This window comes from Eleutherodactylus coqui, chromosome 1 (genome assembly GCF_035609145.1).
Source record: "Eleutherodactylus coqui strain aEleCoq1 chromosome 1, aEleCoq1.hap1, whole genome shotgun sequence".
Lineage (NCBI taxonomy): Eukaryota > Metazoa > Chordata > Amphibia > Anura > Eleutherodactylidae > Eleutherodactylus > Eleutherodactylus coqui.
Window position 1 is genome coordinate 50686794 of NC_089837.1, and position 18586 is coordinate 50705379.

The window sequence follows — 18586 nt, forward strand, 5'->3', positions numbered from 1 at the left end:
CTGACAACCAGACGTCCCGCAGCCGCCGACCGGACCCCTGGAGTGAACACGGCCGACCAGTCACCCACCGCCAGGCAGCAGGTAACCGGCGCAGCCCCCCCCCCCCCCGGCACAGCGGCAGCCCCCCCATCGCAGCGACAGCCCCCCCATCACAGCGGCAGCCCCCCCGGCACAGCGGCAGCCCCCCCCCCATCGCAGCGACAGCCCCCCCATCGCAGCGGCAGCCCCCCTCATCGCAGCGACAGCCCCCCCCATCGCAGCGACAGCCCCCCCCCCCCCGGCACAGCGGCAGCCCCCCCATCGCAGCGACAGCCCCCCCATCGCAGCGGCAGCCCCCCCCCCCCCCGGCACAACCCGCCCACGGCGCAGCGGTAGCCCCCCCGGCCCATCACTTACCTGGACGGCAGGGCGGCGGGACAGCTGGGTGGCTTCTCGGGACAGCTGGGCGGCTCTGCACCTTCCTCTAACAGAGGATGGTACAGAATGGCCGCTCCAGCGCGCTCCCGAGCAGTGACAGCTCGTCTGCGCATGCGCAGAAGAGCTGTAGTGGGGAGCACACTGAAGCGGCTCGTGCTGAAAGGAGAAGACCGGACTGCGCAAGCGCGTCTAAAAAAGCAAGCTGCCAGCGAATTTAGACGGAACCATGGAGACGAGGACGCTAGCAACGGAGCAGGTAAGTGGAATAACTTCTGTATGGCTCATATTTAATGCACGATGTACATTACAAAGTGCATTAATATGGCCATAGAGAAGTGTATAACCCCACTTCATTTCGCGAGACAACCCCTTTAAAGGAATTTTTCAGGCATTTACTAATGATTACCTGTCCTCAAGTTAGGTCATCCATAGTTAATCAACAGGATGCACTGCTCAGGATCCCTGCCGATCTGCTTATTATACAGCCACCTGTTAGTGACGTGGAGGCAGGCATTATTAGGGGTCAGAGCTAGAAGTGCAACAGGCAGCTGTACTTGTATTGATTTCAACCAAGATGACGATGTCCGGCTTTGCTGCACTGACAGTGGGCCAGGCAATCAGCTGATTCTCAGGGATACTGTGTGGTGTAGCCACATTGATCAACTATAGTTATAGCTATTGATGACCTATGGTGAGGATTGGTAATAATTAAGTTATACTCGGTAAACCCCTTTAAAGAATAAGACAATTTTACACTTATGGAATGGAAACTTTTCTTCCTCACATTCTGTTAGCCTGAATTTGTGTACTTTACATTGTGTCTATATGAGTCATTGCTTTTTAGAGGATGAGCTGTAGTTTTTTTTAACACCATTTTACATATTGACATTACCAAGTCAATAAAGTATAACTTTTTTTTTTTTTAAACCCAACTGAGCCATGGGAAGGCAAATCCACTCTTGCATTATGTAGACCAATTTGCCATAAAGTGGAAAAAAATCTTTCTTGATCCCCATTGGTAATTGGATACCCCCATGGTGTATTAATTCCAATTGCCATACACATCAATGTCCACACACAATACACATTTTCCTACTGGTCTCAATAAAGGTAGGATGTAGATATGGTAATTGATGATTTGAAACCCCATGGTCTATGAATCGCAAGTGATCTTCCCTTCACCACTGTAAAATATAGTACCAAATGCTGATATATTGCTTGGTGGACATCCAGGTTCCAAGACCTCCATGATTGCTGGAATAAATGAGCAGAAAAACCCAGTTGATCCCTGTGCCTCACCAGCTTTTATTGGCTTTGACAGTGCAGTGTCTGGGCTTAAGGAAAGTCTATATGCTGCTGAGCCCAACCCTGAGGATCAATTAAACAATGCTCAGTTGAAACCTCTGCTCCATTGTTCCAGTGGTTGATGATCAAACCTTCCAATATGTCACAATGATGGACATGTTCTTATCTTAACCTTAATTGGAAAATTCTGGGAAAGAACTGAGACACTGTAATTCCTAGTTCAGGGCCTGAGGGGCAGTACATGACAGATTCCTGCAGTTTTGCCCAGAGTTGTTCTGCCATAGACACAAAACTATCCCATGTTGCCTAAAAAGGAATATGTTTAACAGGTGGGTGGGATGGCCTGCATGACAGGTTAAAGGGGTTGTCCCGCGATGACAAGTTAAGTTAAACACTTCTGTATGGCCATATACATGCACTTTGTAATATACATCGTGCATTAAATATGTGCCATACAGAAGTTATATACTCACCTTCCCTGTGCTGGCGTCCCCGTCTCCATGGTGCCGTCTAATTTCAGTGTCTAATCACCTGATTAGACGCGCTTGCGCAGAAGGGTCTTCTCCCTTCTGGTCGGTCCGGGCACGAGCGGCGTTCTGGCTCCGCCCCCTTCTACGCATCATCGCGTAGCTCTGCCCCGTCACGTGTGCCGATTCTAGACAATCAGGAGGCTGGAATCGGCAATGGACCGCACAGAGCCCACAGTGCACCATGGGAGAAGACCCGCGGTGCATCGTGGGTGAAGATCCCGGCGGCCATCTTGGAGGAAAAGAAGGAAGAAGTTGCAGAGAGGGGATTCGGGTAACTAAAATTCTTTTTTTAATTTCAACACATCCCTTGGGTTTGTCCTGCGCTGAACGGGGGGCCTATGCAAAAAAAAAAAAAACAGTTTCGGCGCGGGACAACCCCTTTAAGTGAGGCCTGACAGTAACAGAAAAATACGCTTCAAAAATACGCTTTACTGAACATCAACCAATAAACATACTTACCTGTATTATAATTCATATATACTCTTAAAGTGACAGTACTCTAATATTGACAGTGACCCAAATTGTCACTTTTCTTTAACTGACATATCTTGCTGACATTTATATATATCTTTTCCTCTTTGGTGGGAGCAAGGCACATGATGCTTCTTTGCAGCATCTCTCTACTGCGGCATAACTGTACACGCATCTTCTCTAGTTATAAGCCAGGACCTTAAATGCTCTTCTAGTAGCAGCGTTCTTTCACACAGAATGGTAAAACATGTCATACACATCACTTCATATATAAAGGTTTTACATCACAAATGCAGCTTTAGCTCTCTCTCTTTATATAGAGTCAGATGTGATATGGAGGTTATGTGCCTAACTGTGCCATTACAATCTTCGTCATATACAATACAACATAGCAAACTTTACATCATAAACATATTATTCAACAATAGATAACATTAACCCTCCTAAGGCCTTGCTCTAGGCTATAATTATAGCACCACAGCTACAATAAAGATATCAAGGTCCCTATTTCCCCACCCAAGTCAGGGATTTTACATTAAGCCGTACTGGAGGCTATAGTCCAATCACTTTCTCAAAACATCTTTAAAGTGAATTTACAGGCATTGCTTTCAATAAGAGCTGTACCTGCAGTTACGAGCACTGGCAACTACACAGGGGTCAGAGTGGCAGCTGCCACTCAAACCCCAGTGTAGGTCAGCACTGACAGCTGGCTGTTAGGACTAGCAGCATCTGCACTTACTGCTGCATGTCTGGGATCTGCACTCGCTGCCTTTTGCCTAGGTCTGGCTGCTGGCAGACTCCCCGCCCCAATCAGCTGCTGGGGCGGGAGTTCTGACAGCATTTAAACGTGCCTGTTTCTCTCTAGCATTGCCAGTGTTAGTTTTGGATTTCCTGCTACACCAGCGTCCTGCACAGCTCTGACTCCTGCTACTGACCCTCTGCCTTTGGACCTGACGTTGCCTTTGCCCGACCCTCTTGTACCGCGTACTCTCTTGTTGCTGACCCGGATTGCCTGACTCTCCTTGCTGTTGTTTGTTCCAGTGTCTGTCTGTTCGTTAGTCCCCGTGTCCCCCTTCCTTAGTGAGTGTAGGGACCGTCGCCCAGTTGTCGCCCTGGGGCTTAGCCCAGGGGGGCAAGTAGGAAGGGACAGGGGTTGCGGGTATTTTCAGGGATCTCCAGTTCCCCGGGCCCCGAGCCCTGACAGTAACACTGGCCGAACGGAAGTCGGATCCCTACATCCGACCAGCAACCTTGAAACCCGCTATGGAGGCTGTGGCAGCCTTAGCCAACCAGGTACAGATTCTGACGCACCTGGTCCAGGACCTGACTGCTCGCCTGCAGCTTCAGGAGCAGCGAGGGGCTTCTAATATGATGCAGCTCCCTGCCACTCCTGGTACGGTTTCTGAACCCCGAGCAACACCTCCTGACTTCTTTTCCGGTGAGAGAAGTCAGTTTTTTGTGTTCAGAGAAGGCTGCAAGCTTTATTTTGACCTCCGACCCCACACCTCTGGCACAGAGTACCAGAAAGTGGGTTTCGTGATAACTCGCCTGAGGGGGGAACCGCAAATTTGGGCCTTCTCCTTACTAGGTGACTCCCCCACCCGACAGTCACTAGATGCCTTTTTTGCTGCTTTGGGCCAGATCTATGACGAACCCGACCGTGCTGCCTACGCTGTCGCTAAACTGTTGTCCTTGCGACAGGGTCAGAAGGTGGCAGAAGATTATTGTTCCCAATTCAGACAGCACTGCACTGAGTCGGGGTGGAACGACTCAGCCCTCAAGGACTTGTTCTTGACTGGTCTATCTGAGGACCTAAAGGAGCTGCTGGTGGCCCAGCCGGAGCCTGGTACCCTGGAACAAGCAATGTCATTAGCCATCCGAGCCGACCGGCGCCTGAGGGCCAGACTATCTGCTCGGCCCAGTCTGATCCATCCGGCCTTCCCGGCCACTTCTGTGGCAAGACCAACAACCTCCCCTCCCCCCGCTGAACCCATGGAACTGGGGACGATGTCACCTAAACAGCGAAGGGAATATCGGTTAAAGAAGAACCTTTGTTTATATTGCGGAGAATCTGGTCATCGCATCGCTACCTGCGGAAAAAAACCTCGGCAGGAGAAACTTCCGCTCCTAGGCAGTTGTCAGGAGGACTGTCTAGGGGCTCAGGTACCCCCTGTTGTTTCTAAAATGTTCTTGCCCTGTGTTTTGAAGCTCCATTCCTTCTCTCGTGCAGGACAAGCCTTTGTTGATTCTGGGGCAGCAGCAAACTTTGTGAACTTTGATTTTGTGGCTCAGATTTTTGGTTCCTTGCTACGTTTAGATCCTCCTATTCAGATTGCAGGGGTAGACTCCACTCCCTTGCATGCTGGCCTCGTCAATCTGGTTACCCCAGAGTTGACATTCACCAATGGGGCCCAGCATACTGAGACTTGCACCTTCCTCGTTATGAAAGACTTGTCGGTGGACATAGTCTTAGGGCTCCCTTGGTTAAGAGAACACAATCCCATTATTAATTGGAACACGCTGGAGCTGGTCAAGTGGGGGTCCCACTGTACTAATCACATGAATCCAGTGCACCTGGATACTTCTGTTTTGGAGGGGGTCGAGTTACCAGACTATATTAATGAGTTTTCTGATGCTTTCTCCACACAACTCTCTGAAGGATTGCCTCCTCTTAGAGAATTTGATTGTGAAATTGATCTGATCCCAGGTGTTAAACTCCCAAAGGGTCGGATCTACAATGTAACTGTTCCTGAGAGAGAGTCCAGAAAGGACAATATTCAGGACAGTTTGACAAAGGGATATATCACTACTAGAGATGAGCGAACGTACTCGGATAGGCACTACTCGTCCGAGTAATGTGCCTTATCCCAGTACCGCTGTGTTCGTGCTGTAAGATTCGGGGCGCTCCGCTGCTGACAGGTGAGTCGCAGCGGGGAGCGGGGCAGAGCGGCCGGGAGAGAAGGAGAGAAAGATCTCCCCGCTCTCCCTTGCAGCTCCCCGCTCCGCAGCGCGTGCCGAATCTTTCAGCACGAGTACAGCGGTACTCGGATAAGGCACATTACTCGGACGAGTAGTGCCTATCCGAGTACGTTCGCTCATCTCTAATCACTACACCATGTGATATTCAGATGGATCCCGTTAGGGTGAAGGCTATCACGGAATGGGCTCAGCCAGTTACCCTAAAAGCCCTGCAGCGCTTCCTGGGGTTTGCTGAGTATTATCGTAAGTTCATCAAGAGCTTCTCCGTGGTGGCTAAGCCTTTAACGGATCTCACCGGAAAGCGGGCGGATGTGAGTAATTGGTCGCCAGATGCACTTGCGGCCTTCGCCACCCTGAAGGCTGCTCTCTCTTCAGCGCCCGTCCTCATCCAACCTGATCTATCCAGTCCGTTCGTGGTGGAGGTAGACACCTCCGAGTTTGGAGTAGGAGCGGTACTGTCCCAAGGTACCTCCACACTCACAAACCTTAGGCCTTGTGCCTACTTTTCCAGAAAATTCTCCTCTACAGAGCATAATTACGACGTAGGTAACCGGGAGTTACTAGCTATTAAATGGGCTTTTGAGGAATGGAGGCACGTCCTGCAAGGGGCCCTCCATCAAATCACTGTACTTACAGACCACAAAAGCCTCATGTATCTAGACTCCGCCAAGAGGTTGAATGCTCGACAAGCCCACTGGGCTGGGTTCTTTTCACGGTTCAATTGTGCAGTGACTTACAGAACTGGTTCAAAGAATGTTAAAGCAGATGCCTTGTCTAGGAGTATTTGTACCCCGGAACCTGCAGAATCCGCCGAATTTGCATTCAATATTCATGACAATTCGTCTTCCCAAGTTTCGCCGTTTCTCTGTAATTATGGTTTCCATCCTCGAGTTGCACTCTCTACTCCTCCTGTTTCGAACACTCCACCCGCTAATACTGCTATTGATGACCTGTGCACAGTTTGGGCCCAGGTTCATAAGAACCTTCAGGGTTCCCAGGAGAAGGTACTTAGGCAGTCTAATAAGAAACGCACTATCACTGCACCTTTTTTGGTTGGGGAGCAAGTTTTATTGTCGTCTAAGAATTTGAGACGGAAGGTTCCGTCTTTAAAACTTGCACCGCGGTTTATTGGTCCTTTTTTTTTCTATTTTACAGGTTATTAACCCACTGGTTTATAGATTATCTCTTCCTGGCTCTTGGAAGATTCATAATGTTTTTCATAAAAGCTTGCTAAAAAGCTATGTGACTCCAGTTTTGCCCACCCGTGACCCGCCCTCTCCTACGCTGGTGCAAGGAGAATTTGAATTTGAGGTGGAAAGTATTGTTGACCCCAGGCGGCTTCGGCGCTCTATACAGTATCTGGTCCACTGGAGAGGGTTTGGCCCTGATGGACGGACTTGGGTTTCTGCCAGAGATGTTCATGCCCCACGTCCGGTCCGATTATTCCACAGGGCCCTACCTCTTAAGCCCGCTCCGGGTCTTGGGGGTCCAGTGTCCCCCCGTAGAAGGGGGGGGGGGTACTGTTAGGACTAGCAGCATCTGCACTTGCTGCTGCATGTCTGGGATCTGCATTCGCTGCCTTTTGCCTAGGTCTGGCTGCTGGCAGACTCCCCGCCCCAATCAGCTGCTGGGGCGGGAGTTCTGACAGCATTTAAACGTGCCTGTTTCTCTCTAGCATTGCCAGTGTTAGTTTTGGATTTCCTGCTACACCAGCGTCCTGCATAGCTCTGACTCCTGCTACTGACCCTCTGCCTTTGGACCTGACGTTGCCTTTGCCCGACCCTCTTGTACCGCGTACTCTCTTGTTGCTGACCCGGATTGCCTGACTCTCCTTGCTGTTTGTTCCAGTGTCTGTCTGTTCGTTAGTCCCCGTGTCCCCCTTCCTTAGTGAGTGTAGGGACCGTCGCCCTGGGGCTTAGCCGAGGGGGGCAAGTAGGAAGGGACAGGGGTTGCGGGTATTTTCAGGGATCTCCAGTGCCCCGAGCCCTGACACTGGCACTGCCTGGAAAACCCCTTTAACCATCTGTTTTTACTTCCTTTGACATCAGCGCCATTTCAGTCACAGAAGCTTCTCAAAGCGTCCAGTGCAGAGTTTCGGCATCACCAACGCAGCCTCAGGGAATATATGGATGGAGACTCCCTCTTCTCCCAAACACTGTTAGGCTCTTCAACCCAGGAGTCTGGCTTCTTCCCCATTAGGCAACATTTGCTGCTCATCAGGACCTACTATCGTCCCACCTCTTGCACTATTCTACAGGAGTGATGGCCGCTGCCACATATCATGTAAGCCTGCATGCCTGTTCACATGGCCACTGCTGCTACTTTGCCTCATGCTGCTGGACACAGCTCCTACACCTTATATGGCTCGTTGCTGCACACCCCAATTGTCCCAGGCCTGGGAGTATGGCTTAGGCAGAGCCTCCATTCCTCACCTTCTCCTTCCTGGGCGTGGCTTTTGCCAGCAAAGCGGTCTCTTACACAGTGTTGCAAGTGCTGTTCTCTGTGGTGCTGCCTGTACCTGGTCCCCCTATCCCAGCTGCATCTCGAACTGGAAGGGGGACATGGCTTATCAAGCAATACTAAGGCCACACTCCTGAGTGGCAATGCCACGATTAGTGAAGTAGAGGGAACATGGCTAACTTCCTCCACCCCCTTACATATTGACATAATAGAATTGGGTACCCGATTTGGGAGCTCCTATCTGGTGGATTTAAGCCATCGAAATGGCTGCCATGTAATCAGTGGAATTCCACAATTTCAATCTGAAATGGTTGGTCTATGATGAGTCCCCTTTTAATGATAAAAATATGGTTCCTTGATGGAAGCAAAATTCATTGAAACCCAAGGAAAGCTCATTTCTATATATCTATTATCTGTATAACCAGAGGCATAAAATGTTCCATCATATTTCGTAGAAATGTTACCATATCCTCTTGTTGCATCCATAAAAGCTGGTGGCATTGGTCTCTCTGAGAACTCCTCTGCATGGTTGACAAGAGCTTCTTTCACGGTGTCATATCCACACAGCACCACCATCTTCTCGGTGCCTAGCTTTATACTGAACACTGGGCCATACTTCTTAGCAAGCTGCAAAAACACAAACCATAAAGAGTATAAAGCTTCTCATTAAATACAGTGTCCTTCCCAAGCCTCCCTCTCAGTACACAGATGAGACATTTATATATTTTTTGCAAATTAAACCCCCGTATTGCTTGCTTTTTTCCTACTACTAAATGGGACTATTATAAATCAAGTCTGTGCACTTTGGATATGCAGTTCACTGTAAGGGTTCCCACCCACTGGCGATATTTTCTTTCTTGCGCTGCGAGAGCACGAGAAAAATCTCGCATCGCACTCACCTCTCCTGCTCTCAGCCTCGTCCTCCTGCTGGCTCCTCGGCACTGCTGCTGAGCTCTTTTAGCAGTTGGGGATTTAAAATTCCCGCCTCCTGAAAGGGCTGTGCAGAATGGCTGAGGGCTCAGCAATAGCAGCTACTGCTTAGCTATTGGTTGAGCGCTCAGCCAATCACACATAGCCCTTAGCTATTTATTCATTTAATTTTTTTTCACACTTATTGATGATTATTGGGGAAGGGCTTATATTTCAAGACCTTCCCCAATAATCATTACACGGGGCTTGCCAAAGCAGTGCTTTCAATAGGATCGGCAGCTGTGCCGATCCCATTGAAAGCAATGGAATAGAATGCCGGGGACTTCTGCCACAGCTGTGGCAGAGGATTCCTTCATCCCCGCGGTCCCCTTGGGTTTGGAATGTACCAATAAACCATGAAGCTATAGATGTCATTGATCTCTGGAGCGTACCTCTTGAAATGATAAGTAAGGCTTTTGCACATTCAAGTTGAGAATATTTCCGATTATCGGCAATGGCTTTGGACCAGGAGGATAATTCGGATGAATGTTTTCCTTCTCTTTGTATAAAACGACTGCTAAGAGAATACATATTACAATGGACACAAGAACTGTGACTGGATCGAGGGGAAACATGTCTTCAGCAGATCCTGTGGTGGAAAATAAAAGGGAATAAGTAAATAATTAGGAGGACTTAAGGGGTTGTCCCTTTGTGACAAGTGCATGTATGCACTTCTGTATGGCCATTACAATGCACTTTGTAATACACATTGTGCATTGTATATGAGCCATGCAGAAGTTATATACTTACCTACAGGGGTGCTTTCCCCTGTGTTGACGATCCCTTTGTCCCTGGATCCGACAAATTCTTCCTGCCAGCTTCTCCACTCAACAGGCATGTGCAGTAGAGATTCTTGGCCCGTGGATGAGCCTGGTATCGTTTGCGCATGCGCAGTATCTGCAGTCAGGCTGTGATCGCACTTCATTCCTGGACAGCAGCAGTGAGGATCAAAAGCGTCCAGCAGTGACTGTCAAGTGGCAGAGGGTAAATGTTGCTGTCCTGCCAGGACTAGGGTGTGCTGTCAGTGTACTTGTCGGGGGGGGGGGGGGGGGTTGCTGCCAGTGTACTTGTCGGGCCGGGGGAGGTTTGGGGGTGCTGCCAGTGTACATGTGGGGGGGGGGGGTCAGAGTACTTGTCTAGTGCTGTCTGTACACTTGTCGAGGGGGTGGGGGGTGGGGGGTGTTGCTGTCAGTGTACTTGTCGTGGGGGGGAGAGCTGTTAGTGTACTTGTCACGCCTGTGTGTGTGTGTGTGTGTGTGTGTGTGTGTGTGTGTTGGGGGTGCCGCAAGTGTTCCTGTAGGGGGAGGGGGTGAAGAGCATGTTTCAGTGTATTTGGGGGGGGGGGGGTCGTGTTGTCGGTGTTCTTGTCGGCAGGGCTGTTGTTAGAGTACTTGTCCAAGCTGCATTACCTGATAATATCAATGTATGGATTGAAAAGGATTGGCAATAGAATGAAGGGGAGGTTGTGTGAATTACCTGAAAACATCAGAAAGTAATGGAAACACCACAGAAATGGATAGGGAACAGCAAGGGCAACATGCATGGATGCATCAGAGTCTCCCAGGTCGTGCTATTAAGCCAAATTGTGGGCAAGAGCCTGGCGGTCACCCCCCCCTAACAATGTAGCTGGGACAGACCATAATCAGCATGGCACACGCACTGGCACATCTTAGCTAAGCACCACACTGGGTGCAACCACCGCCTGCGGGTGACACCACTGCCTCTTCTCCTGTGTTACATGCTGGCATTGCTGTCCAATTCCCCCCCAGGACGCAGGAATGAGCCTGCGTCCACAGCATACTCAAATTTTTCCCAGCGCAGCGTCCAGCTGTCCTCATGCCAAACGGTCGCTTGATAGCTACACCACCCACATGTCTATTTATAAGTGCATATTGGATGAGAGAAACCGTAGACACACACTGCAGAGGGTTGGCAGGGCCTGGCAGCGACCCCCTTTAAAATTGTGGGGGATATCCCACTATGCTGATGTGAATTGATGATAAATTAATGTATGATCAGAAATCCAATTCCATGCCACCTCCGTGACAATATTGTCTGGAGGCACAAAAGGGGACTCAGATTCCAGTACTTCTACCCATCTCCACAATTCAGCAACACATTCTAAAACGAAAGATTGGTTGGAAGCGGGAGGTGTCGCAAAAGTAGCCACCACCGGTATACAGTGAACCTGTGAAAATCTCATTAAATCAGTTACGCTTCCTGTAAACACTCCAATTCAGTATCTCATATAACTGTGGTAAAAAGAGAGCTAATACATGCCGACCAGTGCAGATCCCCAGGGATGCGTGCATTTATCACTCAGTATTTTACGTCCGCTTAAATCCAAAAATAGACAGTGTGCAATGGGTTCTGTCTTGTTATACAGTGCTGATCAGAATTGCAATCCCATGCCACCTCCATCACAAAATTGTCAGGAGCCACAAAAGCATACTCAGATGCTAGTACTTCTAACCATCAGCACAATTCAGCATCGCATTGTAAACCAAAGATTGCTTTTAAGCAGGAGGTGTCACAAACGTTGCCACCACAAGCATACAATGAAACTGTCAATGTCTCAAGAAATCAGTTACGCTTCCTTTGATCGCTACAAGGACAGTGGGACACATGAAGAAATTTGAGTGGCCAAAGCAGCACAATTCATTCTGTCTAGGAGTCAGATAGCTGGACACTGCGCTGGGATACATTTGTGGACTCTGTGGGCATATAATGCTGGAACCAGCACATTTGCTGAACTGTCGTGGTGAACCTCTTCAAAATTGGTGGCGAGAACCTGGAGGTGAATTGTTTTGACAGAGGCTGGAGGCAGCCCTGGTAAAAAAAATTGTTTTTAAAGAGCTATGGGGCCCTCAGAAGAATTGGCTGTTCAGCATGCTGACATGCTAGTTTAGGAGGAGCAGAAGGAGGTAGATCAGAGATGGTTAAACCAAGCTATTTCTTTCAACAGGACACACACTTGGACCTTTTATGCAGATGCTTTCAGCACAAAACAAATAAAAGAATGAAAAATGAGAGTTTTGTTAGTTCCTATATAGTCTGTGTACACCAGTAGCAGTATACTGTATAGAAGCGGTAACAGTATGCAGTATACAGCCAGGATGCTTATAAATGCTTTGTGTGCACTACTGGTCTCAGGCAGCCAAACTGATGATGCACACAATGAGAGGAGTTGTAGTCCTAGAAAGGACTGTTGGTTACCAATAATTCCAATCCCATGCCACCTCTGTCACAAAATTGTCAGAAGCCACAAACGTGGCCATAAAGCGGACTCAGATGCAAGTACTTCTACACATCTGCACAATTCAACAATCCATTCCACAACCAAAGATTTTTGTACCCAGAGTGCAGGTGAACCCCTGAAACATTTGTGTACCAAGAGTATAAGCGAACCTCTTAAAAATTTGTATACCAAGAGTATAGGCCAACCCCCTAAAAACTTGTGTACCAAGAGTATAGGCAAACCCCTGAAACATTTGCATACCAAGAGTATAGGCAAACCCCTGAAAAAGTTGTTTAATAGGAATATAGACGAACCTCTGAGAAATTTGTTGACCAAGAGTATAGGTGAACCTTTGAAACATTTGTGTACTAAGAGTATAGACGAACCCCTGAAACATTTGTGTACCAAGAGTATAGGCAAGCTCGGAAAATTTTTTTTTTTTTTTTTTTTTTTTTACTAAAAGTATAGGCGAACCCCGGAGAAATTTGTGTACCAAGTGAAACCCTGATTTTTTTTTTTTTTTTTTTTTTTTAATACAGTTTATGCTTGCTTAATTTGCTAACAGATCCTGGAGGCAGCCCTCCTAAAAAAAATTAGTTTTTACAGAGCCTTTTGGCCCTCTGAAGAATTGGCTGTTCTGCGTGCTGACATGCTGGTTTAGGAGGAGGAGGAGGAAGATCAGAAAAGGAGAGACCAAGCTACTTCTCCCCTTTTTTGGGGTGATAGAGGGTGTATAGTTTTCCTGTTCCAGCTTAAAGATTATTTATGTTACGCTGCTTTCCACCGGTGGAGAAGAGAAGTCTGGGGAAATCCAGGCTTTGTTCATCTTAATGAGTGTAAGCCTGTTGGCGCTGTCAGTTGACAGGCAGGTACGCTTATCCATGATAATCCCCCCCCAGCAGCACTAAACACCCTCTCTGAAAAGATGCTAGCAGCAGGGCAGGCCAGCACCTCCAAGGCATACAGCACAAGTTTATGCCACGTGTCCAGCTTTGACACCCAATAGTTATATGGAGCGGAGGGATCATGAAGGACATTGGTACGGTCGGCTATGTACTTCCTCACCATATTTTTACAGTGTTCCCTCCTACTCAGCCTAGACTGGGGAGTGGTGAAACAGTCAGGCTGGGGAGCCATAAAACTGGCAAAGGCCTTGGAGAGTGTTCTCCTGTCTGTGCTGGACATGCTGCCTGTTCCCCGCGCCTCCCCTGCTGGTTGGCTCACTGAACTACATCCTCCACCACTAGCTTTGTCAGATGGGATCTTTAATATCAGCTTTTCCACCAGGGCCTGGTGGTATTGCATCACTCTCATACTCCTTTCCTCTTCGAGAATCAGAGTGGAAAGATTCTCCTTATACCGTGGATCGGGAAGAGTGAACACCCAGTAATCCATGTTGGCCAGAATGTGTCTAACGCAAGGGTCATGGGAAAGGCAGCTTAACATTAAGTCAGCCATGCGTGCCAGAGTTCCAGAATGCCACACATTGCTTTCTTCACTAGAAGAATGACTCTCAGTCTCCTCCTCCTCCTCCTCCTCCTCCTCCTCCTCCTCCTCCTCCTCCTCCTCCTCCTCTTCAGCCCATACACACTGAACAGATATAAAGGAAGTAGCATGGGTACCCTCTGCAGTGTGGGCAGCAGTCTCTTCCCTTTCCTCCTCCTCCACCTCCTCCAATACGCACTGAGAAACAGATGTGAGGGTGGTCTGGCTATCAAGCGACATATTGTCATCCCCATCTCCTGTTCTATCTGCAAAGCATCGGCGTTAATGCTTAGCAGCGACCTTCTCAGCAAGCAAAGCAGCGGGATGGTTACGCTGATAATGGCCACATCGCCATTCACCATTTGTGTTGACTCCTCAAAGTTTCCTAACACCTGACAGTTGTCAGACATCCATGCCTACTCCTCTATGAAGAACTGCATAGGCTGACTACCACTCCGACGGCCATGTTGCAGCTGGTATTTAACCATGGCTCTACGCTACTTGTAAACCCTGGCCAACATGTGCAACGTTGAAGTCCAGCACGTGGGCACGCCTCACAACAGTCAGTGCACTGGCAGCTGGAAGTGATGTTGCAGTTTCTTGAGAGTGGCAGCATCTGTGGTGGACTTTTGAAAATGTGCGCACACGCGATGCTTTTTACTGAGCAGCTCAGACAAATTGGGGTAGTTTTTAAGAAAGCGCTAAACCACCAGATTGAACACATGGGCGAGGCATGGCACATGTGAGTCTGCCAAGCTGCAGAGCTGCCACCAGGCTATGCCCATTGTCACACACCACTATGCCTGGTTGGAGGTTCAGCGGCGAAAGCCACAGATCTGTCTGCTCTGTCAAACCCTGTAACAGCTCTTGGGCGGTGTGCCTCTTGTCACCTAAGCTCAGGAGTTTCAGCGTGGCCTGCTGACGCTTCCCCATGGCAGTGCTCCAGTAGCTCGAGCTACCGACTGAAGGCGATGTGCTCACACATGGTAATTGAGAGGTAGAGGAGGAGGAGGAGGGTGTGGGTAGCATGTGAGCAGACCCAGGGTCAGACTTGGTCCCAGCCTCCACCAGGTTAACCCAATGTGCCATCGAGGAGATGTAGTGTCCCTGCCCGCCAGCACTTGTCCACGTGTCGGTGGTTAAGTGGACCTTCCCAGTAACTCTGTTGGTGACTGCACAGTTTATATTCTGTGATACGTGCTGGTGTAGGGTGGGGACGGCGCAGCGGGAAAAATAGTGGCGACTGGGGACTGAGTACTGAGGGACGGCCGCCGCCATGAAGTTGCGGAAAGCCTCCATTTCTACTAGCCTATATGGCAGCATGTCTAGGCTGAGTACTTTTGAAATATGCACGTTTAGCAATTTTGCACGTTGGTGGGTGGCAGCATATTTCCACTTGCGTTCCCATGATGGAGGAAACAGCCCCCACACACGGATATATAGTGCCCACGTGTGTTAGTGTACAGCATACAGCCGGGATGCTTTAAAAAAAAAAAAGGTGCACTACTGGTCCCAGCCAGCCAAAATAATAATGCGCATAGAGAGAGGAGTAGTCCTAAGAAGGACTGTTGGGTTCTTGTAGTCAGGATCCCTACATTAACACTTTCCCTATCTCAGCAGCTCTATCCCTAAACTCTGCCAACATGCATCGGAGGCAAGCCGCGGGCGGCAACAGTTTAAGTACTCGGCGGTCACCTGATCAGCCCAGCCACTCACTGCTGTAGGCGTGGAGAGGGTCGGCATGTCACAGCAGGAAGCAGCAAAGCCTTCCCCGCATGTTTATTGGCTAAAAAATGGCGCTAAACATGCTGGGAAGAAAAATGAAATTTACTCGAGCACCGCGTGGTGCTCGCCTGGAGTAGCGAGCATCTTAAATAGTCCAATACTCGATCGAGCATCAAGCTCGGACGAGTGTGCTCGCTCATCTTTAGCAGTGACGCCTAAGGCCCTGGGAATCTGGAGCATCCAACACTGACCATTGGCCTTGTCCCTTGTGCATATCAATCTCTCCATATGAATTTCTCATGACATGTGTTCTATATTCTATTGTAAATAAAATATGCTTGTATGAGATTTCCAAATCCTTGCATTCTTTTTTTTCTTTACATTTATTTGCATTTACAGTCTCCTAACTTAAAACCACTGTCAAAGCCAACATTACCATTATTAACACTATATGAGGGCCAATTAATAACCTCAGAGCAGGACCACATAATACCACAATTTTGTTACTGAAAATCAATTATATAAAGAAAAAAAAAACATTCTTCTGCTTTATTATAAAATAGTGCTCAATACAACAGAGACAAAGCATGTTCTTGGAGAACGCGTTTCAATCACTGAAGAGATCATGTTCCCCTCATCCCCACAATGCACGCTGTATCCTTAAAAACAATTAGATTCAAAATTCACCTGATTAACCCCTTCTTGACTTAAAGACTAAATGTGCAACCTAGCTCCCAAGACGAATAATAGATAAGCACATTTAAGCTCTACTATATTCAAAATTTGATCCTTAACACTGACAGATACATTCTTCCTTATTATTCTGTAAAAAGTGCATGAACAAGCTTACTTTGTTATTTCTTCCAAATAATTACCCCCTTGATATTAAATATAATATTCATCTATATGAGAAGAAAGGAAAAAAATCTTTCTTATGTTGTGAATTGAATATCCACGGTGATCGAGTGGCAGTGGACGTGGATTCATCTCTGCCAAGGAAAAGAAAAGTAGAATAATAGGAGCAAGCATGACTCAGCATAAAGGTGGGATATTTCTTGTTTATTCACCATTATATAAAAGGGCAATATTATTACCATCCAGTGACCATGTTGTGGTATAGTAAATAACAGCTTTACAGCCCTCTAATGCCCCCTCTCAATTCTAATGCCGCTTTTATACTGACATTCAGTCATAATACTCATCTTTTTCCCCTACACACTAGTTATGCCTCCTTCTGTCCCCATTCAGTAATAATGCCCCGTTATATGCCTCCATTCACTTATAATGCCCCTTTAGTGGTGACTGTATTGTGCTCACCTTGTGTTGTTGTGCTTGCTGAGGCACAGCAATGCTTCTGGCATGTAATGTAACACTGCAGATCTTTGCTGCTGTTCCAGTATATTCTCAGTTCTTCAGGCGTGAAGTCAGTATGGACTGTCATCAATATGAGAGAAACCTATTTGGCTCCTCTGAAGCTGGGATGTTATGCATCCAAAGCAGGACAACAATGTTTGATGGATAAACACTGCTATCTTTCTATTCAAAGATTATATACAATTTTAAAGGTTCTCCAGAAAAGTCCAAGCGTCAGCAGGGTTGAAAAATTAGAAAGCTTCAAGTGAATATCTTCTTAGGTGCTGCACAGCAGTTGATTTCATTTGATTCTGAGAGTATACGTCAGACAACTTCTTGTGACTGATTAGTCAGTTTAAGGGTTCAGGAGGTCCTGATGTCACACAAGTGATTATTAGTTTTCAATGCTTTCCTGACTGAAGGTATTCAGTCATTTCACCATAAAGAGGACTTTTCCTATGTCAGGCACCCAAACTCTTATATTTATAGGAATCTCCAGGCAAAGCTGAAATTGTGTACCATTCCTGTGTCATGCATTGTAGCCTTAGGCTTTTGAAATGGGCATAAGCCGAGGTATCCGTTTTGCCTGGAGTGAGATTTTACTATTGGTTGTTTGGATAATAACTAGTTTTCTCTAATGTAGCATGAGATGTTCCAAGCTCATTTACTATACAAATAATGCTCTGTTTACTTCTGTATATTATTATATATGGAACTGACAATGCAGTATTCGTTCAGGGTATTGTTTGCCAGTTCAACTTCTTCTCCCCTCCCCCTTATTGTTGGGGTTCTTAGGGCTCAGTCCTTGGTCCGGCCGTCCCCTGTTTTCCATCTGCACAGCCTCTATTGGCTAAACTATCAGCTGGTTTTGCTTTTAGTATCATCTCTACTCTGAAGACACTCAATTATATACTTCTTCCTGTGACATCATTCCCTCACTACTACAAAATGAGATTGTCTGTCCATGCATTGCAGCCTTAGGTCTTGAAATGGGCGTAAGCCGAGGTATCCGTTTTGCCTGGAGTGAGCTTTTACTGTTGGTTGTTTGGCTAATAAACATCTTGTTTTCTCTTATGTAGCATGAGATGTTCCAAGCTCATTTACTATACAAATAATGCTCTGTTTACTTCTGCATATTATTAGACATGGAAGTGATAATGAAATGGTCATTCAGTGTATCAATTTCCAACTCGAATCCTCCTCTTCCCCTTGCTAGTTGAGTTCCTCAAGGCTCGGTCCTCACCTATTTTCCTACCACACAGCCCCTTTTGGCTAAATCAGTAGATTTGGCTTTTGGTACAATCTCTACACTGATGACACTCAATTATATACTTTTTCCTGTGGCATCATTCCCTCGCTACTACAAAATGCAAGATATTATCTGCCCAATGTCTCTAATACCACGTTCTCTCTTTATCAAAAACTGAATCTCTCAAAAAACGGAACTTCTTGTGTTTCCTCCAACTACTAACTAACCTAAACCTAATATTTCCACATCAGTCTGTGGTACTACTATAACTCCTCAGCAGCCCGCTCGCTGCCTTGGGGTCATGGTTTTTTTTGTTTTTTTTTTAAAGGTTTTAAGTAATTTTATTAAAGCAAAAAATTTTATAATCCAAATTATGTTTTCGCCCAGCTATCTTTCCCACAAAAA

The 18586-nt window shown here is 47.3% G+C and overlaps 1 protein-coding gene across 2 annotated transcripts in view; it reads right to left on the bottom strand.

The window, feature by feature from the left end:
* LOC136620731 (cytochrome P450 2C5-like) overlaps positions 1–17422 on the bottom strand; it is a 68557-nt gene extending 51135 nt beyond the window's left edge. Inside the window, exons 1-3 of one of the 2 annotated variants that reach the window (XM_066595679.1) lie at positions 16897–17422; positions 9524–9720; positions 8627–8789 (exon numbers count right to left, since the gene is read on the bottom strand). In XM_066595679.1, coding sequence (XP_066451776.1) covers positions 8627–8789; positions 9524–9720; positions 16897–17020 — 484 coding nt within the window. In that variant the 5' untranslated portion in view covers positions 17021–17422. Of the gene's footprint in view, positions 1–8626; positions 8790–9523; positions 9721–10540; positions 10559–16896 lie in introns of those variants that run through there. The other variant, XM_066595688.1, reaches the window with a different exon arrangement.
* Positions 17423–18586: the final 1164 nt, after the last annotated feature.